The 25,710-nt window shown below is 53.5% G+C and overlaps 2 protein-coding genes across 2 annotated transcripts in view; one reads left to right on the plus strand and one right to left on the minus strand.

Annotated features, from left to right (window-relative positions):
* Positions 1-748: 748 nt before the first annotated feature.
* Positions 749-23,307, plus strand: KRT80 (keratin 80). The gene is made up of 9 exons (XM_081126523.1): positions 749-1,146; positions 7,113-7,321; positions 11,710-11,770; positions 12,040-12,135; positions 19,115-19,279; positions 19,747-19,872; positions 20,485-20,705; positions 21,189-21,244; positions 21,371-23,307. Exons 1-9 carry the CDS (start codon positions 847-849, stop codon positions 21,493-21,495), a joined length of 1,359 nt encoding a protein of 452 aa, XP_080982649.1. The 5' UTR covers positions 749-846; the 3' UTR covers positions 21,496-23,307.
* SMIM41 (small integral membrane protein 41) overlaps positions 17,482-25,710 on the minus strand; it is a 45,741-nt gene continuing 37,512 nt past the window's right edge. The window contains exons 2-3 of the mRNA XM_081126654.1: positions 19,819-19,891; positions 17,482-18,740 (exon numbers count right to left, since the gene is read on the minus strand). The gene's annotated coding sequence lies outside the window, so the exon portion shown is untranslated. The remainder of the gene's footprint in view (positions 18,741-19,818; positions 19,892-25,710) is intronic.

A 25,710-nucleotide genomic window follows, 5' to 3' on the forward strand; every position in this document is an offset into this window, starting at 1 on the left:
GTGGAGTTGGTAGCTTCATCCCCATTTTACACATGAGGACAGAAATCAAGCAACCAGCTGGAGGTCACACCATTGGTGAGCAGCCACACTTTGTCTTAAACCCATGTCTCACTTGTCCAAAGCCAAAGGCTCTTGGTTTTGACCATCCATTTCCTCTCCAGCCTCTGAGACAGTGGGATGCACATAGTAGGTGCTTAAGAAATGGTAGGTCAGAGGAAGAAAGAAGGAAGAAAGGAAGAAGATAAGATAAGCCAAGGAGACTCTTGGGCAGCTGAAAAATAAATAATAAAGGTGTTGTTTTCTAATGCGAGGCTGGCATGGTGCCCAGGATGGCAGCCCTACGCTCAGGGAGATGCCCTGCACTCGGAAGCCCAGGGCCTGCGCTTGCCTCATCTTTGCCAGAAGTATGTGGGCCCAGGTGCGTCAGCCTTCAGGTATGTGGTGAGGTCTGCGGTGAGAGGCACTCGCACTCTCTTCCTTCCTTCCTTGCTGAATGGCCCCTTCCTCTCGCAGCCCCCCACCCCCAGCCAGCCGGCCCAGACTTGCCCCCTCCCTGGAGCCAGGCCCTGCTGGGTTGGGGGCCCTGAACAGCCCCCTCAGCAAGGCAGATCCCTGCCCGGCCCGGAGGAGTGGTGCCGGGGGAGGGGCTGGAGCACCACATCATCTAACAGGTTGGTCGGGCTGGGAGGTGTCCCGCCCTCTGCAGCTAATGAGCACTGTACGACAGGTGTTTGCTGCTCAGTCCCCAGCCTGCCCTCCCCGCGACCGGAGCCAGCTGCCGAAGCCTTCCCGAGAAGGTTCCCTCGCTCATCCCTGCGCCCTCCCCGTCCAGGCCCGGGGGCCGCGATGGCCTGCCGCTCCTGCGTCGTTGGCTTCAGCAGCCTTAGCAGCTGTGAGGTGACTCCAGCAGGCGGCCCCCGGCCTGAGTCCTTGGAATGGGGCAGCTGCGGAGCCTCCAGACCGAGCTTCAGCTCCCGCAGTCTCACAGGCTGCTGGTCGGCTGGCACCATCCCCAAGGTGACAGTGAACCCCAGCCTGCTGGTACCCCTGGACTTCAAGGTGGACCCAGCCATCCAGGAGCAGAAGACCCAGGAAAAGGAGGAGATGAAGGTCCTCAACGATAAATTTGCCTCCCTGATTGGCAAGGTAAGCAAAGTAGGAAGAGGGTCCCCAAAGCGAAGGACTGGCAGGTGGCTGAGTTCTTTATTTCTGGAGCATCACGCCCCACCCCTGCCCCCAGCCAATGGGAAGTTGGCATTGCTAACTCCGCAAGCTAGCTCCCAGCAGAGAGATGTGGAGGGAAATCCCAAGCCATTCCGACATGCAGGGAGAAAGAGGCCCCAGGGTGGCCTCTGAGGGATGTCTGGGTAATAATGTGCCATGTCGCCTGGGGTCACCCTCCCCCAGGCATGGACGAAGGAGCTCTGGGTATGGCCAAGAGGATGCCCTCGTAGGAACAGTTGAAGGCATGGTCTGCAGTCCTACTCTGAAGCAGATTGCCAGTGGAGATGACCTCCCAAGGGTCCACCCCCCTGTCCAGGCCTCTGGCCCTGTTTAGCTTCCCGGAGCCAGGAGCAGGGGCAGAGCCTAGAGGGCATGTGGGGCTTCCAGAAGGAAGGAGGCTGCGGAGTGGGGTGCAGCCTGGAGTCAAGAGATAGGAATGCAGGGGACGGATGCTGGGACTCAGAAACGAGCAGCCAGCCAGGCACCCACCTGAGTAGAGGGAGTGAGTCCCCAGAATCCTGACTTCCTAGACCCAGATGCCATGGCCAGCATGCTGGTCTGGGCACTTGTGTCACCTCTGCCCCAGAACAAGGGCTTTAGGAGCTTTGAGGAAGTCCAGTCTACTTCCCAAACCCACTCCTCACTCACCTCCTTCAAAAAACCTCTCCTGACCAGCCCTGCCCTCTGCTCCCTCCCGCCCTGCCCAGGAATAATAGTCACAGTATGAAGAACCGCTGTTACTTAATTGCTTATTATGTGCCAGGCACTGTGCTGGGTGCTTCCATATTTATCTCTACATCCTTCAACAACCTTAGGGAAGAGGTCATTTTATGCCAATTTTACTGATGAGGAAAACAACCTTTTTGCCCCCTCCCCCCCCACAGTAGACCAGAGCCCCACCCCTCTGCCGTGATTCAGTTCTACCCTGCACCCTGCTCTCCTGCCTCTGGCTTCCTCTGCATGTTGCTAGTGTCCCCAGGAAGTGGGGACTCCCGGAGAGGGACCCAGGGAAGAAAGCAGCATGTTTCAAGCATCTGCTTGTGCCTGGCTCGCTGTGGGAACTTTGTAGATGTGTAATTTAGCCCACACAGCAACACCCCTGGGGGCTAGTTCCCCTACTGTGCTCATGAGGAAGCTGCCCATCCAGGGATTAAGTGCCTAGCCGAAGGTCACACAACCAGCAAGTCTATAGGCTGGATTTGAACTCAGATCTGTGAGACACAAAGCCAGCAGTCTCTGAAATGGGAACTGTTTCTTCCTCCCATTCATGTGCCCAGACCAGCATTCCTGCACCCACACCTGAAGTGCTTGGATGGGGGTATGGAGCATTCCCTCCCTCAGCCTGCAGAGCCCTGCACTGCTGGGCTGTTGGCCCTAAGAGAATAGCCCACTGCCCTGGGGAGGCAGGTCCCTGCAGAGCCACCTCCTCTCCTAACCCAGGTTAATCCCTTAAAAGGAATGCTTCATGAGCTATGTAATTTGGCTCAGATGGATGGCTTTTTCCCTGAATGCCAGAGTTGATATTACCCTGTGCCTCTGTGATGGGGGAGACAGGAGGGTGAGCAGGCATGGGGCAGGGCCTCAGGGGTCAGGGGTCCTATGCCCAGGGTCCAGGGCGATGCCCTCTAATATCTTTAGCAGCCTCCCAACCCTCAAGCCTGGGGCTTGAGATGGGTGCTCTTCTGAGTGGACTCAGGGAGCCTTGGGTGCCAACCTGCTGGAGGCCCTGATTGCTGGGGCTCTGCCCACGGAACCTCAGCTGACTCACCAACTCTATGGAGAAGATCTGTTAGCTCGAGTCTCTCTCTATCTCCTTGTAAAGGCCCACGGGGGCCTGAGTGGAAGCAGGTAGCAGTTAAGAGTGCTCAATCCTAGAGCCAAATTACTGAGCTTGAATCCTGGCTCCACCTCTGACCGCCGTGTAATCTCAAGCAAATTATTTAACCGCTCTGCGCTTCAGTACACATCAGTGTAATGGGCTTGTCATATTCAAATGGAATAATTATTGAAAATCACTTATAAAGCCCTCACCGTGTACCAGGTGTGTTCTGTTTGTTAAATTTAAAACACCATAAATGGGCCCAACCCATGATGCTCTTGAATGCAGTTAGCCCGTTTCAAGTAGGAGCCTGAGAAGAGGGAGGGAGGGGCCTGCTTGGGGGAGAGGTGCTCAAGGGTAAGATGCCATAACCAGAGGGGTGGGGGCTCTAGGCAAAGAGAAGAGACAGGCAAGGGCCCTCCAGCTCCACATCCCCCTCTGAGGCCTGGAGAGACATCAGAGCACCTAGAGGGAGGAGGAGAGAGGGGAGGAGGGTTATTGGGAAGACCACCAGGAGTTGGCAAGAGGCCCTGGAGCAGTGTCGGTTCTTCCACTGTAGGCTGTGTTTCCTGGGCAAGCCACTTACCCTTTCTGCATTTACTTACACTCCTGCTCTGAGGGTGGCCCTGGGCTCATGCCAGGGGGAAGACTAGTAGAATGGCAGCCGTGAAAGGAGGGGGATGAGCAGAAGCAGCAGCAGGAGAGGAGGTGGAGGGGGGCAGGGAGAGGGTGATGTAAACATCCAGCAGAGGCCGCTGGCTGGGTCCTCTCACCTTCACATGCGGACAACAGAGGAGATGGAGATGGGACAAGAGGAAGGACTGCCAGCAGTCAGACTAAGTGGGCTGTTGAGAAGGAACCCAAGAGGGGTGGTGAAATGCCTGGAGACAGAGGGATGGGCACAATGTCTTCCTCTAGGCCTACGTGACCTCTGGAAGTTACTGGAGCCATGCCCCTGCCTTCACACAGAAAGGCATAAGCCAGCCCTTTGTGACTAAGAGGCCCTGGAGCTCCCTGGACAAAGCCAACCTCTGGCTGAAGGCAGGGGATTTGGCAAATCCCCTCACTCGAGGAATAGGACCTGCGTGCCCCAGGGACACCATTCAGTATACTCACCTGCCTGGAGTGTGGGCCCATGGGTTGGGGACCAGGCCTGCTCAGTTCCCTAGAAAAAACACATCTCTCCCTCCCCTAGTCTGGGCTACCCAGTACCATGGAGTTGACTCACAGTGAGTTCTGTGCTCTGAGCCTCAGTTTCCTCATCTGTACCATGGAAGGAAGGTAAACCAGGGTTTGCTCTCTGAGGCCCCTCCTAGAACTACCATCATGTGATCTAAGAGCAGGGGGGTCAGCCAGAATGGGGAGGAAGGGGAAAGAAGTGAGTGCTCAGCAGCCTTGGGAGGATGGTGACAATTAACCTGGCACCTCCCTGGGCCTTTGTTCTGAGAGGGAGGAGCCTTTCTGCAGGGAAGGTCTTGGGTGGGGGTTCAGTTCCATCCCCAGCCACTGAGACAACAGGCAGCTCCCCCACAGCATCAGGGAGGGGGATGCCCCAGATCCCCCACAACCAAAATGCCCTCTGGCTGGACTGGCTGGCCAAATGCACCCCATCTCCCAGCAGGCTAGTGCTACAGCAGAGGGGGTTGAGGTTAGACTATGGGAAAGACTTCCTGGTGTAAAGGGTTTTTTTGCTGCTTATGGGTGGAGGAAGGAGCCTCACTTCTCTCCTCTCACCCCACCCTCAGTGTAAACACTGGGCTCCTGCTTGTCAAAACGGAGCAAAGGTGGGGCGAGCAGATACCTCCCCCCAACAAACCCTCTCACACAAGTACAGAAACCCTCTTGACTTCCATCCCTACTGAACCTGTTTGGCTGCAACTACAGCAGACTGTAGGCTCGGGTCAGCTTCAGGCAGAACTTCCCAGTACAAATCGGTGTTGAGCAGGGGAATGACAGCCCACAAAGGCCATCATCAATATTCCTGCTGGCATTGCCACTGGGAATCCCAAGGGCATCAGGGTGTCTCAGGGAAACCTGGGGATGTGGGCAGGGCAAAGAAAGAGAGAGGAAGGCTCACCTGGCACCCAAATTCTGGAGGAACAGGGAACCCCTAATGGTCCAGAGTAGGCAGCCACCATCAGATGGGCCTGTCTGGGAAGCTGGGCCACCAAGTTGCTGTGGACACTGGACAAGTCACTTGATTGCCCAGGGCCCCCACCTCCTCCTCTATAAATGAAGGGTACAGACTAGCTGATCCAAAAGGCTCCTGGCTGTGACTCCGGTTCTTTTAAACTGCGATTCTGGGGGCTGGTGCCAGCAGTGGGCAGGAGGAGGCTCGGCTACTCGCCTGTGGTCACAGGAAGTATCACTGGGCTATCATCACAACATCCTCCTCCTGACAGTAGCCCACACTGTCCAGAAGCCAGGCCCCAGCCATCTCCCCTGCCTCAGTGGCCTATCCCTATCCCAGGCACCGAGGGGGTAGGGACCCCAAGAAGGAAGCAGATGGCTCTCAGTCTGATGGGAGGATGGTAGGCTCAGACAAGTGAGGAGCAGATAAACTGAGAGCCTCATACTGGAGGGAACAGGGGAGGCTTTTTGCAAGAGAGGAGCTGGGGGCACATCTGGGGAGGGACTAGGGTGGTGGAAAGGGTCGTGCCCAAGAGAAGCTGGATCCTGGAGAGGTCAGGCAGGGTGGAGAAGAGGCAGGCAGAGCCCCAGACTGGCTGGTGGAGGGAAGGAGAAGACTCAGGAGGGACGCTGTCAGCCTGCTGGTGGCTGGGATGCGAGCTGAGGACTGTGGGAGCCCATGTAGCAGCCTGAGCAGGAGAGTGAAGGAGGCAGAGTTTGAGAGGAGCAGCTGAGCCCAGAGCTCCCCCCAGTCATTATTTTTGTTTGTTAATCCTCACTCGAGGATATTTTTTCTATTGATTTTTTTTTTTAAAGAGAATGGAAGGGAGGGAGATAGAAAGAAAAAAACATCTATGTGAGAGAAACACATCCATTGGTTGCCTCCCCTGGGCCGGGGATGGAGCCTGAAACCGAGGTACGTGCCCTTGACCAGAATTGAAACTGGGACCCTTCAGTCTGCAGACTGACGCTCTAACCACTGAGCCAAACCAGCCAGGACCCCCCAGTCTTTATTCTCAAGACAAAACTGGCCTGAATAGAGGCAGAAGCCAGTGAAGAAAGGCAGGTGGGTCCCAGGACCCACTGTGACCCCAGCAGTAGACAGGAGGCATAGGTTGTTGAAGTGGTTAAAAGATTCTAAACCCAAACTCACTGGAGTCCACACGTGGCTCTGCCACTTGCTAATTTTGTGACCTTGGGCAAGTTAACCTCTCTGTGCCTTGTTTTCTCATCTGTAGAATACAGCTTATAACAACATCCCATCGAGTCGTTGTGGGGGTTTAATGAGTTAAACACGTGAAGTGTTAGAACAGGGCTGATACCCAGAAGGAGCCACATAATCATTTGCTGTTATTTCTATTCCAAAGCTCTCTTTCAGGCTCTTCTCCCAACAGCCTGCAGAGTTGGCAGGGCAGGTGATATATCCCCAACTTCTAGCTGGGGAAACTGAGGCTTTGCAAGGCTACAAGTCCACAGCTGCCAGGAGGCTTAGCATTTAAGTACTACCTAGGCCCTAAGCCCTACCCGGCTGAGTTTCCAAAGCAAGATGAGACCAGGCTTGTCGAGGGGGGTGACAGATGGGCCTCTGACACCTCAGGTTCCCTGGGGTCTCCCACCCAAGCCCCAGGCTGGCGTGAAGAGCCTGTCACATTCACACCCTAGTTCCCCCTTCCGTCATCTAGCTGGCCCTGCTCCTCCCCTAGGAAACCTTTGCTAATTGGCTCCACCTCTCACCAATTCCCGCCTTATCTCACCATCTTTAGTTGGAACAATCACTAGTTGGAGATGCCATCTGAGTGTGCTGAGTGAGGGCCCCAGATAGGTGCGCAGAGCGATGAGCTGCCACTTCCCAGGGGAGCCCCAGTTGGTGCCCGATGGCGGGCCTGGGGCCTCGGGGCCTGAGCCTGGCCCTCTCACCGAAGCCTTCCTGCTCTCCCAGGTGCAGGCCCTGGAGCAGAGAAACCAGCTGCTGGAGACCCGCTGGAGCTTCCTGCAGGGCCAGGGCTCCACTGCCTTTGACCTTGGGCACCTCTACGAGAAGTATGAGGGCCGGCTACAGGAGGAACTGCGCAAAGTGAGCCAGGAGCGGGGACAGCTGGAGGCCGACCTGCTGCAGATGCTGGAGAAAGTCGAGGAGTTTCGAATCAGGTAGAGTGCGCCCTAGCGGGCTGTGGGCAGCGGCTGTGGGTGGGGACCAACCTGCATTCAGGTACAAGGTCCAGGGCACTCAAGCCAGAAAAAGAGGAAGCTTCTTTGAGGAATATTTCTTTACTCCAGACATATTTATTGAGGACCTACTATGTGTCAGGCAGTATCCTAAATTTCGAGAGGATATGGCAGTGAATCCACAGTTCCCCCACCCCCAAACAGTGACTCTTACAACAAAGTCAGTCTTGTGATGTCTGACAGCTAAGTCCTGTGCGTGATGGCCCCTGGACGCCATGGCAGCCACTGTCCCCTATTCTTTCCTCTTGTGTTCATAAACACTCTTGCTCTTGCCCACATGTCCCACTGGCAATAAGAAATTATGTCACCAGCTAGAGCAACAGATGGGCTCCTGCTTTGGATGTGGCTTGAGATTTCCATCTCGATTGGGCTGGAAGGGAAGGGAGTGGGTGCAGGCAGCAGGCAAAGCAGTGGGTTTTGTCAGAATAAAGAACCAACCCTCCAGAGGTAGTGCGTGCTGACTTCAGTGGGGTCCAGAGAGGTGAGGGAAACAGCCCCACCTGCATGTGCTTTTACAACTTGGGAGACATACTGGCAGGCAGTGCAGCCCAGTGGTAAAAGACCCAGCCTTGGGTATAGACTGAAAAGGATTCACTCCCTGTCCCCACCCCACCCCAGCTTTGTGACCTCCATCAAGTTGTTTATCGTGCTAACCTCAGTTTCCTCCCATGTGGAGTGGGAGGATGATGGCTGATACCAACTGGGGCTGGTGTGAGGAGGAAGCTGAGAGTTCAGGGTGGCTATAGATGGCCACCCTTCCATTCCCTAGAAGGCTCTGCACACCACATACTCCCTGGTGCAGGCTTGCTGAACTGTGGCCAGGGCATCACAGACAAAGAGGCTGGGCAGAGCAGAGAGGCTGTGCCCCTGCATCCCCTCCTCGGGTCTGGTCTCCAGCCTGAATGAAGGAAGGGCAGAGTGTGGCTGAACCCCCTCTCCACCTTCAGTGTTTGGTTCCTGCCCCAAGCCTTGCTGACCCGAGGTGAGGCCTGCCCTCTTCAGAGCAGCCAGCAGGCAGGCCTGGAGAGAGTGGGCAGCCTGGCCAGGGACCTGAGCTGGGGCTTAGCTTGCCCATCTCTCTTGCATGACCTCCTCTGTGCAGGCCACATTCAGAGGGTATGGTCACATGGGACGCTCTCCCCACTCTGAGGCCTCAGTTTCCTCATCTGTGAATCTGCCAGGAACTTTCCAGCCATCTGTGAACTGGTTCTTATGGCTGGGCTGGGCCCCTCCCTGGCCTGGGGGCCACCTCTACCCCAGCCCTGCCCTCCTAGGTCCTAGGGAAACACAGGGAATCTGCTTGCCCATTCTGACCGTAATGAGGGAAACTGTTAGTGCACCAGAATCTGTGACTTATTTCACTGATGTCTAGTAGGTCTTTGGCCCTCAAAGGGTCAGAGAATGGCAGAGCTGGTGGGATGCCTTGGGTTTTACTTATATGGGGAAGAAAACAGGCCCAGAGAGGACAGGGGCTTGTCCTCAGTCACAGAGCCATGCATGCTAAAACCCATCCCTACCCTATGTCATCCAGGGTGAGAGGCTGCTCCCATGAGCCCAGCCAGATCACATCTGTGGAGATACTTTGTAACTGGAAGTTCTGTACAAACACTGCTTGTTCTAATCTGGCTCAGCCCCCTCATTTGGCCAGCTGCCTGGTTTCCATCTGCTGCCTGATCTTACTATTTAGTCTCAGGGCTTCTCATCCTCCCTCTAGGTAGGAAACCCACCTCAGTTGGAGAGAGCGAGGCCGGAGGGCTTCTGGGTCTGCAGACCAGAGCCTAGGAAGCTGCAGCCTGGCCATGCAAAGCCTGGGGGCCCCGGGAGCCAGGAGACGCCAGGCCAAGCCCTGCCAGGGAGGGGTGTGCCCTGCCTCTCCAAGGCCGATGAGATCAGCTTCACTCCTAGATATAAACAAGTTGGGTAGAGAGGGGGGGTGTGGGTGTGACAAGCTGAAAAGGGCTGAGCACGAGTTTGGGAGCTGATGACTGGCAGAAGATTGGGGGTGAAATGGGGGACATGGAATACTTAAGCCTCTGCAGAGAGGGAGATTTCCCAAAGCTTTGATGTAGCTGGGACCCCAGCATCAGCTAGTTAACCCTTCCATTTACTAAGAATGAAGTAGAAGCCCAGCTAGGAGAGCAGCTTGCCCAAGGCCATAGCAAGTGACCCAGATCCACTGCATATGGCTCTGCAGGCTGTTCACTGCACAGAGCATCGGTGGAGGGGGTGACCTGGGGCCGAAATCCAGGGGAGTCAATGAGAAGGAAGGAGGGGGAAGAGGGTAGGGGGAACGGCAGTGAGGGGTAAGGAGGAGTTTGGCACCTCAGAGGGCCCCAATGGACAGCTCTTTCCAGGGTCCTGCCCCCAGGTGGGCAGAACTCCCCTATCAAGAGGGGAGGGGAGAAGGGGAGAGGTTTGACTACCCAGCTTGTGTGGGGAGGGCCAGTCAATAAGGGGCTTCTCAGTGCAGGGCTCCCTAGGCCCCTGTCCCCTGGGCAGGGAATTCCCCAGAGACCCCCAGATTCCAGAGGGAAACCTGTTCAAGCAGCCTAGCCTGGAGGATTTGTGAAGGATGCAACCTGCACTCTCTTTCTGCAATGGGGCTCCCACAGTTTCTCTCTGAAAATGCTAGAGGCTGAAGCTAGGGGCTGAGGGCCTGGGTCTGGTGTCAGAGAGAACGGAGCTTAGGTGGTAATAGTAGCAGCAGGTTTCGCGGGTGCCCCAGTCTGCTGTGAGCACTTCATGTACTTACTTATTTCATCCTCACAACATCACTATTGTCACGAGTGAGGCATACACAAGTAGCTTATCCAAAGTCACACAGCTGGTAAGCAAGGAAGCAAGACTGGAGCCCAGCTAGCCTGGCTCTGGGGCCCATGCTTACCCAGCACACCACACGAGCCCCTAGGCCCTCTCTGGACTCCGTTTCCTCAAATGTGAAATAAGACCATCAGGGCCTCCCTGGCTAGGGGCTCTGAGGGTCACAGGAGAGGGTGCAGGTAGAGCTTCTTGGCATTTTTTTCACCCTGGCAAATCCTAGACTGCAGGACACCCCTAGCTCACCCCTCCACCCGCCACCATGTTCTGCACCCTCAAAGCCCCTTGCAGACTCCTGGAAGCCAAGCAGTGACCAGGGAGAGTGCACACTGGGCACACTGCGTTTCAGAGACCCCCCAGTGCCCTGCGGGCTCTCACCCCCCTGGCTCTGCTCTCCTCAGCCCCCTGGGAAGGCAGGTGGAAAAGAAGGCCTGAGGGTGGCAGGTCCAGCCAGCTGATGTGGGCGATGGTGACGCTGCCCTGCTGTGAGGTCAGGGACTGGGGCAGGCGGCGGCTGTAATTAGAGCCCAGGGTGATTCAGGTATTCCCTGGAGAGGAGAGAATGCAACAGGAAGCCGCAGAATCCCCACATCCACTGGGGCAGGGGCAGGCAGGACTGGGGGGAGACAGTGGCTGGCAGACACCCACCCTGGGGAGCAAGACAGACATCCTGACTAGAGGAAGGGGATAAGGTCGGGTCCAGGGATCCCATCTCCCCAGCCAGCAGGGTCCTTGTTCTAAACACAAGGTGGACTTGAGCAAAAGAGGCAAAGCTGAGAAGAGAGGGGACCCACCTTAGTTGAGTACTGACTGTACACGTCTGTCATTGTGTCAGGCGTGGATTTCATCAGCCCCATGCACACGCACACATGCGCACACGCACACGCACACAGGCACACCCTTGGTCAACTAGAGATTTAAGGAAGGAGGGGTGGAGTGACCTGCCCAAAACCACACTGGGGGTTCATTCATCTGACTGTAAAGTTCACACTCTTCCTGTCCTCCCTCCGGAGGGAACACGATGGAAAGTGTCCTACCCTCCAGCAGAGGGGAGGGGGAGGGGGCTACAGGGAAGGGTAGGGGGGGGAGAGGGTGAAGGGTGAGCAGGATGCTCAGTGCTGACTTGACCACTGAGACTCCTAAGGGAGGAGCTAGGAAAAGATGAGGGAACAAAGTGTCAGGGTGAAAAGGGTACACAATCAGGAGAGGCTTCCTGGAGGGGATGAATGTGGAGCAGAGCCAGCAAGGAGACAGACACCACTGAGAGGGCCAGCTGATAGGCTGTCGGCAGGGGGGGCGTCATAGAAGAGGGGCTCCATTCACCTGAAGGAAGGACTACTTTTTCTAATTGTCACAAGGCACCAAATGAGACAGCAGAAGCCCTAAACCCCACCCAGAGAGGGTTAACCACACCCCAAGCTCCCACCATATCCAGCTGAGCAGCCTCTTTCTGTGTGTCTCTCTATCTCTCTCCCACCCTCCTCACCTCCCAGGTATGAAGATGAGATCTCCAAGCGCACAGACATGGAGTTTACCTTCGTCCAGCTGAAGAAGGTAGCCTGCCCAGCCTGCCCCAGGGGCTCCTTCCTCATGGGTCCTCTGTCTGCTTTCCCTCAGGATCCCCCAGCAAAGCCCTCAGAGGCTTGAGTCCCAGAACCACAGAGAGATACCTGTCCCCACCCTGCTCCTCCTCCCAGGCTCTGAGCCAGGTCTCCTCTGAGAATCACCCCCATTTCACCCAGGAAGCAAAGGCCCCCACCCCACTCCTGCCCTGGGACCTCTCGACTCCCCCTCCCATAACTCTCCACTGCTCCCACCCCCAGGACCTGGACACAGAGTGTCTTCGACGGACTGAACTGGAGACCAAGTTGAAAAGCCTGCAGAGCTTCGTGGAGCTGATGAAAACCATCTACGAGCAGGTAAGAAGACAGAGCCAGGGTCCTGCGAGCCAAGAGCTGACTGGTCCATGGCTTAGGGGTGCAGGGGAGGGAAGGACATCCAGGGGGTGTGGAACCTTCACAGTCACTCACTGTTTTCAGTTAGTTTTAACAATTTCCTAAACCCCTTCTTGCACTGCTGCCAATAATCCAACACGTCTTCTCATCACTCATTTCACAGAGCATGGGCAGGCAGGTTCCCCAAGGCCTCTCTCAGGGAGAACCCATGCCTTTTTTGTGCTTAAATGCTAAGGCCACACAAGGGCCCAGGTGTATCTGGACAAGATCAGGAGGTGGCCTCAGAACAGGGAGTCAGGGGGCCTTGAACAGCCATTCTTACTGAACGAATCTCTCTCAATCCCTGCAGCCTAATGCAGGCACCCACAGTTCCAGCTCTGACAGTCATGCGCTTCACCCTTCCCTGTTCTGAGCCAAGGCAGGGAAGACCTGTAGTTGGATTCTCTGGTTCCCAAACAATACTAGCTTCTACCAAACAAAAATGGCCCAGTAAATGCAGATAGGGGGGCCTCCAGACACACTGTCGTTTGTCCCCAAGTCCTCGGCTGAGCCTGGGGGACAATGGCCCGGCAAGCCCTAGCCCACTGCCGGTGCAGTCAGCAGATGGGCCCTGCCACTAGCTTCTGGATGCCGCCCCTCCACCCCACTCTGCCTCCTAATATCCTTTAAGGGGCTGCTGACCACAGCTCCATGGCCTCATCCTGTGGAAAGGGAGATTGGGCCTCATGGCTATACTTGGGCCACACTTCCTTCCAGCAGACTCAGCCCCCAGCAGGGCTTCCATGAGCCCCAGACCTGTTTGTGGCCATGGGAGGTAGCAGAGCAGAGAGAACACCATGGCCCTTGGGAACAGCAGGGAGACAGCCCTCATAGGCAGACCACCCACATCAGCCACCCTGAAGAGCTTCACGTCCCTGGCAGAGCCATCCACAGCCAGGCCAAGCCCTATGTGGATGGACCAGGGGTACCACTGATTGGTTTGAGCATTGGGTTAGGGGTTCTTCTACCCAAATTCGCTGTGAGTGCAGCCCAGGCAGACATCAGCAGGACCAACATTTCTGAATCTGCCCTCCGCTCTGCTAACCCACATCTCAGCAAGCCCGGAGCCCAAACTCCAAGCCAGGACAGAGGTCCTACAAGTGTGGAGATATAACTAGAGGAACGCCAGGCACAGCCAGCATATACCTGAGCACTGCCTTAGTCACAGCCACAAAACTGCTTGGCTTCTGCTCCATTTAGACTTTGCAGCCCTTGGACCCCAATCCTGACTCTGCCTTTTTACCACTTCTATGACTTTGGGCAAGTTATTTCTCTACTCTGTGCCTCAGTTTCCTCATCTGTAAAATGAGGAAAGTGATAGTGTCAGGCTCATAGGATTATGATGAGGACTAAATCCATTCACCCATCTAACAAAGGTTTACTACATGCCTGCTAGGTGCCAGACACTGCTGTCACCATGAGTGAGCAAGACAGCCAAGTCCCTGCTCTCAGAGCTGGGGGGGTACAGCTTAGCTAAGAGGGGACAGGTAATAAGCAACTAAACAAACATCTGCAGAAGATCCTTTTGGAGGGTGAGAAGTGCTGGGCTGCAAAGAAAATAGGTGATGCAACCACGCTGGAGGGAGGGGAAGGCTTTAGACTCCAAAGTCAAGGGGCATCTCAGAGGAGGTACAAGTGAGAGAAGGCCCAAACTGGGAAAACCCAGCCCAGTGGAGATTTCAGGAGGCTTTGAGCAGAAAGAAGAGCTGTGCAAAGCACCTACAGCAGAAGTGAATTTGGTGATGAGAAGAAAAGAAAGAAGCAGCTGTGGCCAGGGCAGAGCAGGCAGGGCCAGATCATGGAGGGCCTTGGACCCTGAGCCGGGCTCTGGACCTTATTCTAAGTGTGCTGTGCCCCTGGTGGGTTCTGGGGAGAGCGTTGCAGAGGGGTGAAGGGAGTGGCTTGTGCTGGTGGAAGAGTGCCGTGGAGAAGGGACTGCAGTGAGAGCCAGGCCATCAGAGCAGCTACGGGTACTTTGGGAGGCAGCAAGGTGCAAGCTGGTGATAGGACATGAGGTCTGCATTTCTCTCCATGGACCACCCCAAGCTGAGGAGGCAAGACTGACTCTTTGCTAAAAAGGTTCCCCACACTGTGAGCCTCTATGCCAACACTAATAGAAATATAATGTGAGCCATATATATCATGTATTTTAAGTAATTTTATATATAATGTAATTTAATAATATGTAATTTTAAGCTTTCTAGTAGCCAGCCACACTACTAGATTTTCTTAATAAAAGAAACAAAAAATTAATTTTAATAGTACATTTTATTTGGTCCAATATATCCAAAATATGACTATTCAACATGTGATCAATATAAAAAAAATTAATGGGCTATTTTTTTTTCTCATACAAAGTCTTCAAAATCCCATGTGTATTTTATACTTACAGCCCATCTCAGTTCTGACCGGCCACCTTTCAAGTGGTCACAACTACACACGGCTAGTGGCTCCCCATCAGACAGAGCAGGTCTTAGCAAAGGAAGGGGCAGCTATGGCCACCTCGGGTGGAAGGAAAACATGGCAGACACGAGTCATCCCAGGAGGGCTGGACATGCTGGTTTCAACTCTGGAGCAGACACCAGATCAGCCAAGCATGGGCTACTCATGTGTGGCCCACCTCTGTATCCCCAACACACACACACACACACACACACACACACACAGGCAGAGAGAGAGAAGGCCTAAAAGCCTTTCCAAGGAGCCAAAGGCCATGGACTGCTTGGGGCCTCATCTACATGCTGCATTCTCCTGGACAGTCCCCCTGCCCCTCACCTCCAGGAACACAGGCTGGTGAAAGAAGCCTAGGCTGGCAGAGGCTCGCATTCCCCCTCGGCTCCCAAAGTGCATTCCAGGATCCTGAGTGCGTTTGGGGCCTGGTTGCAGCCACCCAGAACGCCTCCTGCCCCACCCATAAATTCTGGTTCCAGGGAGATTAGCTAAATCTGAGGACAACCCCCTGCAGCCAGGCACACCTCCTGGGATGCAGATCGCTGCAGAGACAGCCTGCTGAGTCTAAGCTGCTTGGCGCCTGCCCTCCCGTCACCTCCGGGAGTCAGCTCCAGGAACAGGCCGCTCTGCCCTGGACACTTCCCCACGGTTCCGTCATAGCTACTGTTTATTGCGGGCTTCTATATCCCTGCACAGGCTGTGCAAGTGCTTTCCAGGCATAATCTCATCTAATCCCCGCAGCGCCATGAGGTAGGGATAATGATTAAGAGAACAGTCGTTAGAGCAGCTTGGATCTGAATCCTGGCTCAGGAATTACATGAACTCAGCAGGTTCTTTTCTCTCTCCACGCATCAATGTCCCCATCTGTAAAATAGGGAGAATAACAGCACTTAGCTCACTGGCCTGTTGTGAAGATTTATTTTGTGACTATATGCCAAAGCCCTTAGAACAGTGTCTGGCACATGAGAAGTATTTGTAAACATTAGCTATTTTCAGTTCTATAATTATGCCCATTTTACAGATAAAAAAACAAGGCTCAGAGAGGTTTAAAAACTTGGCCAGGGTTACCCAGCTTATAAGAGGTGGTGGCACTCAGGGCCTAGTGGTGGCACTCAGGGCCTAGTGTCATTATTACATTTTACTGAGCAGCACTAAGTGAGCCCTCAGAGTCACCGTCTACCCTGACCTGGGGCCACAAAGAGGGAGATCACCTCCTCAGCCACGTGGGTGACGACCCTCTTCAGGCCCTGGCTCCCTAGAGAAGCTCTAAACTGTACTTTGGCTTAATTCTTGCCAGCTTGGAGGTGCACATGCTCCTAGGGGCCCATCCCATGGTGGCACTGCCACACCACACAAGGCAGCATTGTTATACCCTGTGCTGCCCAAGGGGCTGGCATGTCTGAACAGGTCTGCAGATGTTCTAAACCCTCCATCTCCTGCTTCTGTTTACCGAGCTCCTGTGTACCCTGCTCCATCAGCTGTGTTTTGCCGATCCTTTCACCCTGATGGGGAAGCCCTCCTATAGTGTGATCTGACAGGGCCCTGGCCTGTTCCTGAATGGAAAAAACGCCAACCTAGGCCTGGACTGGGAGTGCTAATAGAGGGCTTTATCTAGAACTCCACATGCCCACTGACCCCCACTGCATGGTGATCAAGGAAGCCCCAAAGCTGCATTCCTAAAACTGTCCCCAGCCAAGCAGCCCTGGCCAGGATGGCGGTTCCATGTGGAAAATATCCATCTCCGCTGAGGTGGGCATGAATCTGTGGGCACCATTAACCTTATTCTGGCACTGGTTGGGCCCTCCCTTGCTTTTGCCCAGTGGACTCTGTTCAATCAAAACCCCTTGTCAGGAGACCCCCAAGGGGCAGTTGGCCACTGGGCTCAGGGTCCTGACAGCTTTAGGGAAGAGACAGGATGCTCCCAGAGGCTGCAGGATGCCTGCCACTGCCCAAATGTCCTTTTCCAGAACCTGATCCTTGTCACCAGGGATGCTAGTGGGCGGGGTTGGGCAGTGAACAGACAGGAGTGATGGCTTTCCTCAGCTGCTTACTCAACAGGCCACGTGGCACTAGCTGACCCACCCACCTCCACCCCCTGGACCCTGCAGTCTGTGGCCACAGGGGCACAAGCTGCAGGTAAGAAGTACCCACCTCAGCAGGTACAGGCTCCAGAGGCTCAACCATAACCTTTCTGAGCATAAAGACAGATGGAGGGTCAGGAGCAGGCCCAAAGTCTAGAAACAGGGTCAGAATTCAGTCATGAACCAAAATCCAAACCTGGATCTGAGCAGGCTTTCAGATTCAACTGCCGATTTTCAGAGACACAGGGGGCAGAGGAGCATGTTAAGCACCAGCACACAGAGCAATTGGTAAAATGCTGACTGTGGGAGCGCTACAAGGCAAGCAGCCCAGTGTTTTCCATTTTCAAAAATAACAAGGGAAAAAAACAGAGAGATGGTGGGGGCATCTGTCATAGAATAAGAGAGACTTAGAAACGTATGGACCAATCACAGTGTGTGCACTTTGTTTGGATCCTGATTTTCAGACAAACAAGTAAAATTATATATATATTTCAGAAAAATGAGATCACTGACCAAAATTTGATGACTTAAGTAGAGATCAAAACTGGACGGGGAATGCCAGTAGGAGTAACTGTACATCTGTGCCCCATGCCCTCCCTCCCCCAGGAGAGCTTTGTCCCCACTTCCCGGGGTGCCTTCTTCTAGGAGGCCTTGGCCACTTGACTCATGCTGTGCAATGCTGGCCCCCTCCTCCTTCCCACTGGGGCCCCAACCAGATGCTGGCAGTTGTTATTTTTTTTAACTAAATTTATTGGGGTGACAGTGGTTAATATGAACATACAGGTTTCAGGTGTAGGTTTCTATGTTACAAGATCTATATATTGCTGTATGTGCCCACCACCCAAAGTCATATCTTCTCCCGACACCATCTATTAAGACCCCCCTTCACCCCCATCCCCTTCCCTCTGGCAACCACCACACTGCTGTTTGTGTCCATGAGTTTCAGTTTTATATCCCACACAAGAGTGAAATCATATGGTTCTTAGCTTTTTCTGACTGACTTATTTCACTTAGCATAATATTCTCAAGGTCCATCTGTGTTGTCACAAATGGCAGTATTTCGGCCTTTCTTATGGCTGAGTAGCATTCCATTGCATACATGTACCACATCTTCTTATCCAGTCCTCTATCGCAGGACACTTTGGTTGTTTCCATGTCTCAGGCGCCGTGAATAATGCTGCAGTGAACATAGGGGTGCATAGATCTTTATGAATATGTTTTCAAGTTTTTTGGATATATACCCAGGAGAGGGATTGCTGGGTCGTGTGGTAGCTCTCTTCTTAATTTTTTGAGGAATTGCCAGACTGCTTTCCATAGTGGCTGTACCAGTCTACGTTCCCACCAGCAGTGAAGGAGGGTTCCCTTTTCTCCACAACTTCTCCAAAACTTGTGATTGCTTGTCTTGTTGATAACAGCCACTTTAACAGGTGTGAGGTGGTATCTCATTGTAGTTTTGATTTGCATTTCCCTAATTGCTAGTGAGGTTGAACATCTTTTCATATATCTATTCGTCTGTCTTCTTGGGAGAGGTGTCTGTTCAGGTTTCTGGCAGTTCTTTAACACCTCCAAGGAAAGCAGCCCAGGGCCATGGAGGTGGCACCTGGCAGCCCCTTATGAAGACCCCGGTTCCCACCTGCCTCTCTATACACCCCTGAGCATTCAGACTACAAGCTGTCGGGTGTGATAGAAAGAACCAGTCTGGGGTTAGAAAGACAGTGGCTTCAACTCCTGTCTCCACGCCTCTAAGGGAGCTTAGCAAGAGCAGCAAGGGCTCTGCATTCCCAGTGTTTCCATAACCTCGTTGAGCCACAGTGTCTTTCCTGTCTGTGATCTGGGGCTAACGCCATGCAAGCCTGGTGAGGATGAACCATGAGGCTGCCTGGAGAGCAGCTAGCCAAGACGAGCCCCAGGGAAATGGGGGGCTTTTCCACTTCCGGTCTCTGAGGATGGAGGCTAGCATTTTCTGAGCAGAGAAGAGAGAGGAGGGACAAAGGGATCCTGAAGGATAGGGAGAAGATGAAAATATTGAGGCTGAATCCCATTATTGTTGTTGCCCAGCAAGCCCCTCAGCTAGATGGGGAGGGGGCAGCAAGTTTCAGGGTGACCCTGATATCATCTGGCCTCAGCCTCTGGCAGGGGTTGGGGAGGAGCGGCTTGTCAGCCTCTAGTCCCGCTCCTGCCCCTCACCATTCCAGCATTTATTCAACAAACTGAGACTCTCCCTTGCCAGATGTGGGGGGCCTAGAGATGAAGGGGCTCTGACAGGCCCTCAGGGGGGCCCCATCTAGCCCATCTTCCCCTCACCCTGGGGGATAAAGGGACTATGGGGTGCCCCTGACCAGCCCTGAACCCCTACATCTGTGCCCGGACAGGAGCTGAAGGACCTGGCAGCCCAAGTGAAGGACGTGTCAGTGACCGTGGGCATGGACAGGCGCTGCCACATTGACCTGAGCGGCATTGTGGAGGAGGTGAAGGCCCAGTATGATGCCATCGCAGCTCGCAGCCTGGAGGAGGCTGAGGCATACTCCCGGAGGCAGGTTCGTGGCTGACCCTGCAGGGTGGGAGAGGCAGCCGGGACAGGAGCGCCTGCACTGGGGATGGCTGAGGTCGCCTTCGAGTGTGTGATGAGATTCTGGGAAAGGGAAATGGGGAGCACAGGGGCACGAGACCACAGCAGTCGGTTCCCAGGCAGATGTGGAGAATCAGGGAGCTCAGCGTTGTGCTGAGCCCTGATGGGTGATGTGGGCTGGGAAAGGCCACAGTCTGTACCCTCCAAAAGCTCAGGGTGATGCTGCCACCCAGCAATGCCAGGCCAGGTGTGGGAACAGCTTGTGGGGCTCAGTCTAGGGCAGCCAGTAGGAGGACATGGTGGTGCAGGAGAGGGGGAGAGGGGGAGGGGGGGGCTGAGGGGGAGAGAGAAAAGGGCAGCAAGGAGTGAAAACAGAGGGTTCTGGTAGGGACACAGTGAGCAGCTCCAGACCACCACCTCCTCTCCGCCCTCCAGCTTGAGGAGCGGGCCGCCTGCTCAGCTGAGTTTGGGAACAGCCTCCAGAGCAGCCGCAGCGAGATTGCTGACCTCAATGTGCGCATCCAGAAGCTCCGATCCCAGATCCTCTCCATCAAGAGCCACGTGAGTTCCGAGGACTGACCTGGGGATGGAGCAGGGAGGAACACCGGGGACACACATTTTCACTGTCTCTCTCTCGCTCTCTCTTTCACACACACACACATGCTGAGTACATGCAAGGGGAAGTGACCTAAGTAGGTCACTTAGCACCTCTGTGCCTCAGTTTCCTCATCTGTTCTCCTAAGATGGCTATGAGAATCACATGAGCTTTGCATGTGAAAGTGCTCCGTAAACTGGCCAGGGCTGTTGGGAAAGTGCTCCGTAAACTGGCCAGGGCTGTTGGAATGTTAGAGAGCCGGCACCACACACACCCAAAGCCCATGACCTCCTGCCAGTTATACAGAGAGAAGCCCCAGCCTCCAGCCAGGCTGAGACAGGCTCCTCTGGAGACTTGGCTACTTCCCTCTTTGGTGGCCTCCAGAAAGTATCTCGTTAGGTCTCTCTGAACTCCCTCTTTCTGCAATACAACCCATTACCCCATCCAAGAATGGATTGTTTAGCCCTCCCTCCCCACACACACCCCCACCAAGAACAGAGGTAGGCTCCTGGCCCTGGCCCACTCTCTCCCTCCTACCCCTGCTCACCGACCCCTTCCCTCTGCCCTCCTGGCTGCAGTGCCTGAAGCTGGAGGAGAACATCAAGGAGGCCGAGGAGCAGGGTGAGCTGGCCTTCCAGGATGCCAAGGCCAAGCTGGCCCAGCTGGAGGAAGCCCTGCAGCAGGCCAAGAAGGACATGGCGAGGCAGCTACGCGAGTACCAGGAGCTCATGAACACTAAGCTGGCCCTGGACATTGAGATCGCCACCTACCGAAAGCTGGTGGAGGGCGAGGAGAGCAGGTGAGGGGTGGGGATGGTAGGGTGGGGCTGGGGGAGAGGGAGAACCAAAGAACCAGCCCACACAAAGCCAGCCTCCCCCTCCAGCATGATACTGTGAGCCTGACAGGCCTGGGTTCATGTCCTGGCTCAGCCACTTACAAATTGAGACCTTGGCCCAGCTCCTTAAAGTTTTAGTTTTCCCATCTGGAAAATGGGCTGATCATAACCATGCTCCACTTGTGGTGAGGAGGATTAATATGATTCTGCATGCAAATACCTGTCACAAATAAGTGCTCAGTAAATATACAGGGGAGAGGGGACGGAGGCCCAGAGAGGACAAGCTGGCTAGCCAGGGTCACACAGCAGGGCTGCCCAGGGCTGGGAATTACAATCAAGGATTGCTGTCTACCTGCCAGTCCCCAGGCCCCAGGCCCCAGGCCCCAATCCCAGGGGAACATAAGCCACAGGCTCCCTTCACATCCCACCATTTCCCTCCTTTCCCAGGATGGACTCGGCTCCAGCTGCCATGGTCAGCACTGTGCAATCCAGATCCAGAACCGGTGAGTCTACTTGCCCCACGGTGGGGAGGGGTACAGGGTGTGGGGGTCATGACCCTGAAGGCATCATTTTAAGTGGCTCCCAAACCTCCAGCCCCTTCCCTCCCCCACTCCTTATGTTCCCTGTAGCTGCCTCCAAGTCCTACGTTGCAAGAGCCCCCTCCCGGAAGAAGAAAAACAGCAGAGGCCCCGTGATCAAAATCACTGAAATGTCAGAGAAATTCCTCTTGCAGGAGTCAGAGGCCTCAGAGTAAGGCAGCTGGACCCAGGACCCACAGGTCACTCTCCTGAAGCAGGAGAGACCTAAGCTAGACTCAAGAAAGCACTTTGGAGCCTCTAGGTTGGAATGGGAGGCAAACCTGATTCTGAACTGAGAGAGCTCAAAGCAATGTATGTTTTCTTATGGGTGCCAGCAGGGGACAGGACTGTCACCAGCTATTCAAAGCCACTCCACTCCGTATCAACATCTCACAATCCCACCCTTCCAACCTTCTAGCCAGAGGTTTCCTAACTAGGTAACTGGAATTGGGGTCAGTTTTATCCCCACCTCCTCACTCCTCTGAGACTCCCCCCCAACAAAGGGCTCTGACCAAGGTCCCTTTGACCCTTTTGCCCAACCCTTGCCCTAAACACATCTCAAGCCTTGCCTTGCCTCAACCTCTGCACCGAGGCTGGTGCCCTCATTTGCCCAGTCCCAGCCCCAGACCAGGGACTGATGAGGACTGCTTAGCCCGCCCCCCCACCTGGAGTTCCTCGGGGGGAGGGGTGCTGGGTGCACTACCTGGGTCCCCCAGAGACCTGACAGTATTAGGGAGTGAGGGAACGAGGCTCCATGGATGTTTGGGACCTGAGCCTGGACCTCTGAGATCAGCCCAGACACCTGTGCCCCTTCTCTCCTCCTGTGGGTTCCTCTCAGCAGGTCACAGTCAGAAATGGACAGGCTGCCCAAGCAGCTCCCAGCACCTTCTCCAGAAGCTATTCTTGCCATGATGAACTCCCTGGGGAAGGCTGTATGGCAGCCTGAGACCAGGCAGCAGAATCAGATCGTACCTTCCCCTCCCTGCCATCCTGGGGTTCATCACCCTGCCGGGGACCTCAGCTCTCTGCCCCCCACACACACACCCCTCCCAGGTGTTTCCCAGCCTGAAACCTGACTTTGGTGTATCAGGCCCTAGCCCCACCCCTGCATGAAACCCTAGGACTATTTCCCATGAATCCCTTCTCAGAGTCTCTGTTCTCCCCATCAGGCCAACAGCCTGGCCCTGCCCTCTTCTGCATTCATCCAGAAGCCCAGGAACACCCCATATCTGTGGGGTTAGAGCTCCTCCTTTTTCCCCCCTCTGCCCTCCTCCCACCATGCCCATTCACCTGACTCCAGCGGAGCCATGATGAAGGCAGAGTCCAGGAAGCTCTGGGAGCTTCTGAGCTCTTGAAGTCAGGTTGGGGAGCCCCAGTGACAACCAAAGAGAAATTCTTCATCCAATAAGATTTGGGGCTGGGAGGAGCTCTCTTCTTTTTTCCTCTTGGCTCTTACCTTTGTAGGTTGCAGGGGGATCTTGGCAGCTCTAGCCTCCCACTCCACAAGCCACCTCCTCTCTTTCCCTCTCTTCTCCCTACCTGTCCCTGCCTCACCTCTTCTAGCCCCAGTCTTTGATTCATTCATCTCCTTTTCCAGGAGGCCTTGGCTCCTTCTAGGGCTCAAGGTCCTCCAGGCCTGTGGGGGGCGCTGAAGGGCTACTTACTCTCTCAGGCTGGAGGGAACTCAGTCATACTCATCCCTGAAGTCCCAAAGGGTGCTGATTGCTGCTTTTTCTCTGCCTATTTATTGGTTTCCAAGGGAGCAAACTCTCAGTGGGGATACAAGATATATAAAATATATATATTATTTTTTCATAACTTATGTGGCTTTTAACTTATTGCTTCCCTTCCTGTTTCTGCATAATCAGTACTATATACTATTTGAATAGATAACACATACCCTAGCCACCCCACCTGACTGGCTGACTACCTTGGGGCAAAGCCCCCTTCTCCCTGCCAAGGGATGAATAAAGTACTGAGATTTGTTCAAGGTTAAAGCTATGTGTCTATTTTTATCTCCCCTCTTGGGATTGGTCAGTCACTTGTCAAACCAGTTGACCACAGGACTTTGGAAATTCTCCAATTATGGGGAAAGGGGGCCGAAACCTAGTTACACCTTCATACCAATGCAACTTGGACACGAAAGGTCTCCTGCCCCACCATCCTACAAGGAGATTGTACCAGTGTTGACCTACATTCCCAGTGCCTCCTGACATGTCCAGGCACCATGTGGCTGCCTTAGCAAGCATAGGATCGAGGGATTCCAAGTGGTGGCCGGTTCCCTCTCAAGCACAACTGTGGGGATTGGCATGACCCAGAATATATTCTGATAGCTACAGGTCTAATCCTGCCAAATCAAATCCTAGATCAACAAACAAGGATTGAGGACCTTCTCCAAGCCCAGCCCTGCGCTACCATATCTCCGATTGTTCCCCACCCCTCCACCTCAGGAAGCTCACAGTCAGCTTGAGAGAGAAGCTCTCTACTCAAAATAGCTATTCTGGACTTCCTAGCCAAGTGAGAAGGTCAGAGAAGAGAGAGGCTCATGTAGGGAACCTGGGACTCAGAACTGGCTTCTTGGAGGAAGTGAGTGTAAATGAGCTAGAGAGACTGAAGGAAGAAGGGGCGTCCCAAAGACAGGAATCTTGGGGGCAAAGCAGGGACTTTGAAGCATTGAGACCTCAGAAAAATGAGCCTCAGTTTCCTCATCTGTAAAATGGAGCATACACCTTCCCTACTTACCTAATAAGGCATTTGAGGATCTGACTGTAGTTATGTTCGTTCCTATAAGGAATGACACACCTCTTGCTTCCAGCACTCTAAACAGCTCGACAAATGTGAAGGATTATTAGTGATGTTGCTATTGTTATTACAGTAGATACTATTGGTTAAAGACAACTCACTAATGACCAAATACAGGCATATGAGCCTTAGGCTGGTTCTCTCAAGACTCAGGAGAGAGAGATGGATAAACCACATTCCCATCCAGGAGCGGCCTAGAACCAAGATCAGTTCTCTATTTTATCTTTGTTTTCTATTCTATTTTCTATTCTTATTTCTGAATTATGAATTTATAAATACTAATTTAAATTTCTGAATTTGAATAGGAATTTCAGTGTCAAAAATATATAACACATTGCTCTGGCAGGGTGTCTCAGTTGGTTGGAGCATTGTCCCGTGCACCAAATGTCGCAGGTCCAATTCCCCATCAGGGCACATACCTTGGTTGCAGATTTTTCCCCGTGGGGATGAGTACAGGAGTCAACCAATCAATGTCTCTCTCTCTCTCCCCCCTCTTCCCTCTCTAAAATCAATAAACATATCCTCAGGTGAGGATATGTGTGTGTATATATATATATATATATATATATATATATATATATCACACATTTGTTATTTCCCTCCTCCTATTTTCTTTGAATTTGTTATTTTTATCATTGTTAAACTTCTTAAGTTGAATGCTTTGATTTTCCATCTTTCTTCTTTTTCAGTATAAGATTATCTGATGAACATAAATTTCCTTCTAAGAACGCTTTTGACTGCTTCCTATTGTTTTCATATGTAGCATTTTTATTAGCTTTTAATTAAAATTATTTTATTCTTTGACTCATAAGTTATTTAGAAATTTCTCCAAACATGGGTCATTCATGTCACGAACATTTACTGAGCACATACTTAGTCTGTGCCCAGCCCTGCTCTGGATGCTTAGGGAGACATTAAATTTGTCCAACATTTATCTCTGTATCTTGGACTCCCTGATTCTCTGCTTTAGCCATGCCTTGGTTGTCTATTCTTGTGCCTTCGATCCCCAAAAGACTCTAAACTCCTTGGGGGCAGGAATTGTATCCCATTATGTCCCCAGGGCCTTACACAGTGCCTGGCCCATAGTAGGTTTTCAATAAATATAAAATGAATGCCCCAGCTGGTGTGGCTCAGTTGGTTGAGTGTCCTCCCATGCACTAAAAGGTCACTGGTCAATTCCCAGTAGAGGGTGTGCAGGGGGCAAAAAAATTGATGTTTCTCTCTCTCTCTCTCTCTCTCTCTCTCTCTCTAAAAATCAGTAAAAACATATTTTCAAAAATAAATGTAAAATGAATGAAAGAATGAATGAATGAATGATGTATCTCCCCAACCGAAGTCTCCTAGCTAAATGTCCCATGAAAGTGAGGGCCCATCTCCTTCACCTTTGTACCCCCAGTATTAATGCAGTGCCTGACACATTAAAGGAACACAGTTAGGGCATGTGGAATGAAAGGGAGGGAGGGAGGAAGGGAGGGAGGGAGGGAGGGAGGGAGGGAGGGAGGGAGGGAGGGAGGGAGGGAGGGAGGGAGGAGGGAAAGGGGAAGAAGGAAGGAGGGAGGGAGGGAGGGAAGGAAAGAGGAGGGAGGGAA

The sequence above is a fragment of the Miniopterus schreibersii genome, assembly GCF_964146895.1.
Source record: "Miniopterus schreibersii genome assembly, chromosome: 2".
Lineage (NCBI taxonomy): Eukaryota > Metazoa > Chordata > Mammalia > Chiroptera > Miniopteridae > Miniopterus > Miniopterus schreibersii.